This window comes from Lolium perenne, chromosome 5, assembly GCF_019359855.2.
Source record: "Lolium perenne isolate Kyuss_39 chromosome 5, Kyuss_2.0, whole genome shotgun sequence".
Taxonomy (NCBI): domain Eukaryota; kingdom Viridiplantae; phylum Streptophyta; class Magnoliopsida; order Poales; family Poaceae; genus Lolium; species Lolium perenne.
Window position 1 is genome coordinate 174,959,573 of NC_067248.2, and position 7,881 is coordinate 174,967,453.

The 7,881-nt window shown below is 42.1% G+C and overlaps 1 protein-coding gene across 4 annotated transcripts; it reads right to left on the reverse strand.

Annotated features, from left to right (window-relative positions):
* Positions 1 to 544: 544 nt before the first annotated feature.
* Positions 545 to 6,859, reverse strand: LOC139829811 (uncharacterized). Of its 4 annotated transcripts, none has more exons than XM_071820172.1 (8): positions 6,300 to 6,859; positions 6,042 to 6,135; positions 5,172 to 5,298; positions 4,636 to 4,860; positions 3,064 to 3,135; positions 1,949 to 2,110; positions 1,416 to 1,490; positions 545 to 885 (listed from the first exon to the last, which is right to left on the reverse strand). In XM_071820172.1, exons 1-3 carry the CDS (start codon positions 6,740 to 6,742, stop codon positions 5,287 to 5,289), a joined length of 549 nt encoding a protein of 182 aa, XP_071676273.1. In that variant the 5' UTR covers positions 6,743 to 6,859; the 3' UTR covers positions 545 to 885; positions 1,416 to 1,490; positions 1,949 to 2,110; positions 3,064 to 3,135; positions 4,636 to 4,860; positions 5,172 to 5,286. The 4 variants fall into 4 exon arrangements, with proteins under 4 accessions (XP_071676273.1, XP_071676272.1, XP_071676271.1 ...); XM_071820171.1 differs by having other exon boundaries at positions 4,636 to 4,886; positions 6,300 to 6,858; XM_071820170.1 differs by having other exon boundaries at positions 6,344 to 6,846.
* Positions 6,860 to 7,881: the final 1,022 nt, after the last annotated feature.

A 7,881-nucleotide genomic window follows, 5' to 3' on the forward strand; every position in this document is an offset into this window, starting at 1 on the left:
TCAGAATAAAACCTGCTTGGTCTTGGACCAGGTTAGCATTAGCTATTTTACACGTCGATCAGGACTAACCAAACTACTTCATGTGCAGATCGATACATTCTTTGCCTGGTGTTGTTTACAGGAGCTTCAACAAGAAAAGAAAAGGTATGGCGGTGTGGGCAGTGCAGGGAGAAATGGAGGTGCTGCAGGCGCCACGGAGGAGAACCTTGGCGGAAGTCTGCGACGAGTTTCTCTTGTTGAATGCTGCAGATACGTCTGGACAGTTGGCAAGGAGGAATGCAAGTGAAAGAGGTTGGTCTCAAGGGCACATGTTGTTTTTCACTCTGTCTTCTGGTTATGCCTTCTCGGACCCTATCCCAGGCGGGGCAAGTACCTAGCAGTGTTGCATGACTAGCTAGCAACATCAATCCGGACTTTGAAACTGCTATATTTTACTTTGATACCATGAAATTATGATCAACTAAAGAAAAGATGCAGATTGTGCCGATTTTTTTTGGCATGACCCTGACTGTTTTTAGAACATCCAAACCTGCACACAAAGCAATGACTACAACTAAGACAATAGTCCCAACCAATGTGACATATCAACATACACTCAACCAGAAATTTCTCAACGCCGATAACAAACAACCGGCAACACAAAGTTCATGCACATCATACTTGTTTCTGCAATCCCATCATAGGACGGTTACATACAACACAAGATCGCTGCATTAGGACATACTTCCGGATCCGAAACCTGGGCTGCTCATGGGTTACATGACATCCAAGTGTTTAGCATCAAGGTGCTAGAAAGTTGCTGCTACAAAGAGGTGGTAGCATAAGCATCATGTCTTCCAGCTTCCAAGGTGATGCATCAGGTCTCCAGCAACATATAGTTAACCTCTGCAGTATCCTCCAACAACAAGAACAAACACATGATGGTCAGATCTATGCATGATATTTGAAATTCATAAGCTACAGAATAAGTATGAACCCACTACTAATCAAGAAAAGCATAATATTGAGCTATTATGTCGCAAGATAACACTAACAATCACCAATTAAAAAGAGATCAATGAGAACTAGAACTTCAGGTTACCGGAACCAAACACTCCAACCAGCAAGCTAAATTCGCAACGGTTAGATGCAACAGGCAAGGACAGAGCATACATCCATGGCAGGCAAAGCTTGAACAAAAAAGGACAAGGAAATTGTACATTCAAGCGCACTACAACACATATCCATGGCACAGGGTAAGCAAACAAGTTTCAACAAGTTGCATACATCTAGACTATGGATACAATATATTTTACATTTAAAAGGAAAAAGGTGAACAATGATGACAGCAGCCCTATGAATGCAGCAAAAGCCTAAGATCTGAAAGTATGGGCAGCACCAAAAATCACTTGTCAGAAAAAAGCAGCGAGATATACCTTTCTACGAATCGTAGCTGTCCTTGTCCTTAGCAGCGTTGTGAGTGGAGCAAGTCGTCGCCGTGGTCAAGATCTCTAACACAGACAGATGCACAAGTTAGAAATAGCCTTACAACCAGAATTACATAATCAGAAGTGTATGGCTGCTGTTATATGAAGCAATGATAATTAATGAAATGAAGCTACAGTTAGCAAGTTCTTTTAGCATGTCAATACCAGACAAACATTACACTATAATTATTCTTCCTACTTATTTACAATGATCAGCAGAATTTCCTTTGACAAATAAAACCAGTAACTAAGCTAGTTAATTAATCAAAATCAATTAGCAAGGGTGTGCAAAATTTTGGCATGAACTTGACTGTTTTTTGGACATTCAAACCTGCACAGCAAACTATATACTTCAACTAAGGCAATAGTAAAAAACCATGTGACATGCCAGATTCAATGGACGATAATTTCCACAACACCAAAGACAAGGTAAAGCTGTTGCACAACAAAACGAAATTCATACAACACAACATGCATCATACCCAGATGTATGCAGAGCTCAACAAGGCGCTTGAAAGGAAGTTTGTTCGAGCTTGTCCCCGGGGTCTTCCAGCTTCCTTCCAACCGATGCATCAGCCTGTGGGCAACAGCTACAAGTTCCAGCTGCTACCCCGGCCTCTCCTGATCCTACCTAGTCCTCATTTCTATGGAACAAAACAAAAAAAATGATGGTCAGGTCTATAGCAGATTGAGCATTTATGAATACAATTTGAAATTGGCATTAACATATGATCAGAAAGTGTATGGCTGCAAATAGTGAATAATGAAAACAGGAAATATATCGAGAGAAACATTCTTGGCAATGATAACTTGATAAGTAACAGCAGCCCTATGATATGCATGCAGCAAACATCAGAGAGTACAGGTCGCTAAACACTGTCAGTCAGTCGTTGCTTATTTCCGAGACAAAGATTACTTATCTTAACTGTCACTCTTTATTCATTCATTCATAACCCAGCAAGCAAGCAATTCAAACCAAACAAGCATCAATAAGCTCAATAAAGTTTCTAATTCAGACAACAATTCAGAAACATTTTAGTGGCAGAAATCCATCTTTCGAGATAAGCAGCAGGACGGGCATCAATAAGGCAACAAAATGAATTCATCAGGGTAAACATTGTGTCTAGTCACAATAGACCTTAGCCACTTGGATCATTCAAGTCCAGATCAGCGACAACAGGTGCAACAAGCAGCACTACTGACAAATGCTTTTTAAATAACAAGAACTCAAGATCCAGGTCCAAAACACACTAATAAAATATCGGGTTTAAGGTTCCAAGTAAGGCAACAATTAGGCGACAGTTTAGGGTCAGAACTCATATTTTCGAAATAAATAGCAGCACAGGCATCAATATGGCAAAAATCTCAGGACAAATAGTGTCGAATCGCAAAAGACGATAGCCACTTTAATCTTAGTCCAGATCACTTCCAGCAAATGCAACCAGTCACATCATAGACAAAACCCTCTTAAATAATAATGACTCAAGCTACAGGTTTAGCGCACATTAAATAAAAATCTGTACTATGCATAGACATCCCATGCATAGTCAAATAAAACTACTACCCTCTGACATCTGAAAGGTTAAAGAGAACTTACATTATCATGCTTAGAAGTGCCACAGCTCTAAGCCTTGCACTTTTCTGAATAAACAACTGAATTGTCATCCCCCTGCAATTAAGAAGTTGGTCAAACAACACAGTAATTGAACTTACAATCTATAATTTGTAATAAACAACAAAACTGAAGTGACAAGGGAGGTGCTACACTAGACCATCATCGCACTACCATCTAATTCCAATATAATGAACACAAATTCGCCCTAGAAGCACTCAGTAGATAATTGCAAGGCTGAGGCTGCATATACAGAGATGGCATCTCCTTGCTTACCACCCCTCTATTTTACAGCTTCCTTCAAACACATGATGCGGAAGCCTGCGGCAAGAGCTACTACATCCATCTAGTCCATGTAAAAATCATGGAACAAAAAGAATCAAAAAATCATTGATAGCTCTAGAGCATATTTATTTATTGGCTGACTAATGAAATTTGGAAGCCAACATGACACCCATGCAACTTATACAGGCTAGTACACTTGTATTCTTTAGCTAGATCATGTCTATCATATTACCGCCAAATCAGCCCATGAATGCTAACTCAAGGCATTAATTATTAAGTAATTAGAATGAATACACTACCGTGTTACCATTGGATTCTGGGGGAAGCACGGTGACATTGTAACACCCTGTTATATATATTTTTGTTGCATTATGAAATACTTATTTTTGACACCATATAAGGCAATATAACACACAACTCTGAGACTCCACGAGAAACTGCAGTATAGGCCATCTATCAATGAACTTTGAATGTTCCAACTTTCTAAGAAGCATGTAGCAGAATAAGCATGAGCATTAACTAACTGACCAAATAGCAAAATAATGAGACACCAAATAACAGACAACACATGAATGAATGACGGTGTGTCACGAAGAAGTCCTTTCGGGTATCGGCTGGCACAATGAATCTTCGTAACCAGGCAGCTATAGCTTCTACCCTGGTAGCTGCCATCTAGTCTTCCTCCTCCTACTACTCTTAATAATCCTGGGCTAGTACACTTGTTTTCTCTACAAATTATGAGCTAAATAATGCCTACCCTATTAAAGCCAAAATAAGCACCAGCCATGAATGATAATACAAAGAACCATATATAATTTTTATAGACCAATTATGACTTGGAATTTGTTGTATTTTTCTTCGTCATGGGGGAATTAAGCAACTAAAGAAAAAACCAAAAAAACAACTAATGAAATAGCCAAGGACTGCTCAAATTTTTTTTGCACGACCTTGCCTATCTTTTGGCATCCAAACCTGCACAACTAAATATTCGATTAAGACAGCAGTCACAACACATGTGACATTGTGACATACAATCAACCAGAATTTCCGCAACACCGGACAACAAACAACCATCAAGGCAAAGCTAATGCACATCATCAAAGTTTCCACAATCCCTTCCCAGCCCAGGCTGGGACGGTAAAATACAACACAACATGCAAGCTGCATATCTACACCTCACAATTGGCAAGAGCATACATAAAAGCGCACATCATATCACCATGTGCAGCAACCATACATACTGATCCACCAGGGTTGGGAGAGAGAGATTACCGTTACTTGATGCTGATGCATCCTGGACGCTGAGAGGAGGGGCGAAGACTGTGGTGTTCCTCTCCAGCGACATCAACATCACACCATTGCGGACAGCAACAGCGTGTCAGCAGGGAAAGTTCACTCAGCCCGACCTGCCAGCGTTCTTGAACTCGTCCAGGCAGATCCTGCACTCACAGGACCACGAGCCCACCGTCACAGGAGCAGCCCGGGTAGGTGCTCGTTCTCCAGGTGAAATAAAGTATATATACCTGCATATTAGCAACAAAACGAATTCATTACCAAAGTGGCAGCTGAAAACTCATACGGCTTGCAGAAATCAAACCTGACGAAGACCCAAACCATATGAGCTAACAAAATTATACACCATTTCTTGTCATATTAGCTATTAGCCTATTACACTAGAATAAATTACACAAATATATCTCAACACTGAGAGAGGCCGATAAAATGTAGTGATGCACATGATTACACAGGACCATCATGGCAGATTTCTGGACACTATAATCATGGAACAATCATTTTCCTTGACTTACATTAGTAGGTTATTAAGTGTGGAGCAGGTAGATGGCCTGGTTCAACCTCCTCAGGGGGAAGATATACACAGCCTGCGTCCTAAGAACACCAGAAGAATCAATATGGGTGACATCCTCACGAGGTCCGCTGCAAACAGAATAATAAGAACCATGTCATGTAGAGTTCAAACTGAGCCAACATATGCATCAACTTAATATTGCAAAATAAGCACCCCTTAGTAGCAATGCATACATAATCAGCCAGGTGTTCAACAATTAAAACACCGTTTAAAATAGAATTCAAGTGATACAGGTTGGCAATTTCTTTTACTCCCTCCGATCCATAATAAGTGTCGGTGAGTTAGTACAACTTTGTACTGAAGTTATACTGAATCACCGATGCATATTATGGATTGGAGGGAGTAGCATGTTAAAATCGGACAAGCACTTCACTTGGGCAGGGGGTAATCACAGAAGGTTGTAATCAACACAACACTTGACCTAGGATGGATTGAAAGAAAGAAAGTAATCTGTACTTTGTTTTCATTTTCACAAAGTATCAGCAATACTTGAGCTAGGCTTTTACTATGCAAAGCAACACAGGAAAAAATCAATTCAAGGGCAGAGAAGATAGGCTGCTGAATTGATGTGATCCTGAACTACCACAGATGAATAACATACATCACGCAATGCAAGTACAGACTAGCTGAAGCATTCATTCAGCCTTAGTTAGTGTTCTTCAACAAAAAGATGAACAGGGTATTGGAACCATTCCAACAAAACCCACTACCATCAAACCATCATATTCTTCCCAAATTGTCATATCAAATCCACATGGCCGTGCTATCACGGACAAACCTAGAGGACAAAGAAGAGGAACCAGAAATTTACCAAAGGCCACGGAGTCAAAGAAGTAGGCCACCCGCTGCCATCGCACGCTGCCGCGGTAAACGCACAGGCTGGTTTGCATTCTTGCCAGCCACACCTACAACGAAGATACATGCAAAACAAGTTCAATTTCCTGTAGGTGCGAAAATTTCTATGGATGCATAAAATTAAATTTTGAACCAGGCAGTACTAGTACGAAAACCTAGAGTGATCTAGTGCAATGTAGCCTGAAGTAGGAGTTGAGCAAATACGCAGTCATACAAAATTGTTGTGTCGACTCTAGCACGAGAGGCGAAGATTTCGACCTTTGGGTGGCTCCTGGACGGCGGCGTGGAAGTGGGGCTTGGGTCTTGCAGGTCGCGGAAGGGCTCCATCCGGAGCACACGGCCGCGTCCATGGCCCCAGGTGACCCCTCCAATACGCCGGCGCGACAGGGGTACCGGAGCTCGCGCGGCGGCGGCGACCTTGGTGGTTCCCGTGGGCGAGCAGCGGCTCCGACGGATGGCGAATCGACGGCTCGGGATGCGACCAGAAGTCCATACTGCGGTCAGCCCCGTCCTCCTGCGCCGGTCGCCGTCTTGAACAGCCGCGGTCGCGCTGGCGCCGGCGCCTGCAGGGGAGCGGCTAGTGTTTGCGGGGCGGCGCGATTGAGGGCACGGGAGGGCTCCGTCGGCGGGGGAAGTGAGCGGGGATAGGGCGAGCATGGTGGCCGGAGTAGACGGCGGGGGATTGGGTACAGTTCCCGGCGGGGGATTTGTATTGTGAGAGAAAGAGAAAGAGGGATATGGGGAATCGAGAGGGACATGAGTAATGCGTGTGTTTTCTTTTTCTTTTTTTCCTTTTTTTCAGATGTTGGATAGTCATTCGACTGCGGCGCAAATTACTTTTCCCGCTCGGCTCCCTTCCTTAATTACTACCTCTATTCATACAATAACGTTGTAAGTTTGTCTAAATATATATATATGTTGGATTTAGATAAATTTTCGATATCATTTTATGAACGGATGGAGTACATGAAAAATGGAGGACATTATTTTAGTTGCAGTATATTTGTGACATTCATCTCACCTCGTCACTCGTGTTTTGAGGTCTAGTCGGCAACAACAAGGAACTGATCAACGATGATAAGTAGGTAGTCGGTGATGGCAAGGAATTAGTCTGCGACGGGTGGTGGGGGGATCGATCTCCTAGAGGCAGGAATCGAGAGGGAGCTTCGCAAACATATTTGATTTTGGAGGGGTACCGGCTGCACGTGTGATTTTCCTTGAAAAGTTTGCGACTTTTTTTTTACCCAGATATAGTAGTTAACTAGAACATACCTATTAATCGGACTGCCATATCGATTAGTCGGGCTAAACGATTAACACCTTCGGTTAGAGGTATATAAGGGTGTTGTAAAGACCAGCTACAATATACAACTCTAAAATGACCTATCCTAAAACAAATAGAGAGATAGGTCATGTGGAGTAACCACTTTCGACACGAGGCTTACGGGACATGGTGTCAACTAAATTGTGCGACGGAGGTTCAGAAAGCTTACCCCTCTTGCATAGGTGTTAATATGAGTATGTAAGTGTGGTGTAAAGAGGAAAATCCACGACACAACTCTAGAGGGGCACTTACTTCACAAATAGGACTATGTTGTAAGAAGATTATAAACCTACAGTGCAAAACTCTCTATTTGATGGCACCAACCCAACTCTTCAAAAAATTGGTCTATTCTTTCGGTTTTCATGTTCCCATAACCTACTATAACCAATGGCAAGGAAATCTGTAATCATTAGCTGCTCGGTCATCTTGGGAGTAGAGACTAATTAGAATTAAGATGATTCGCTAATTTAAT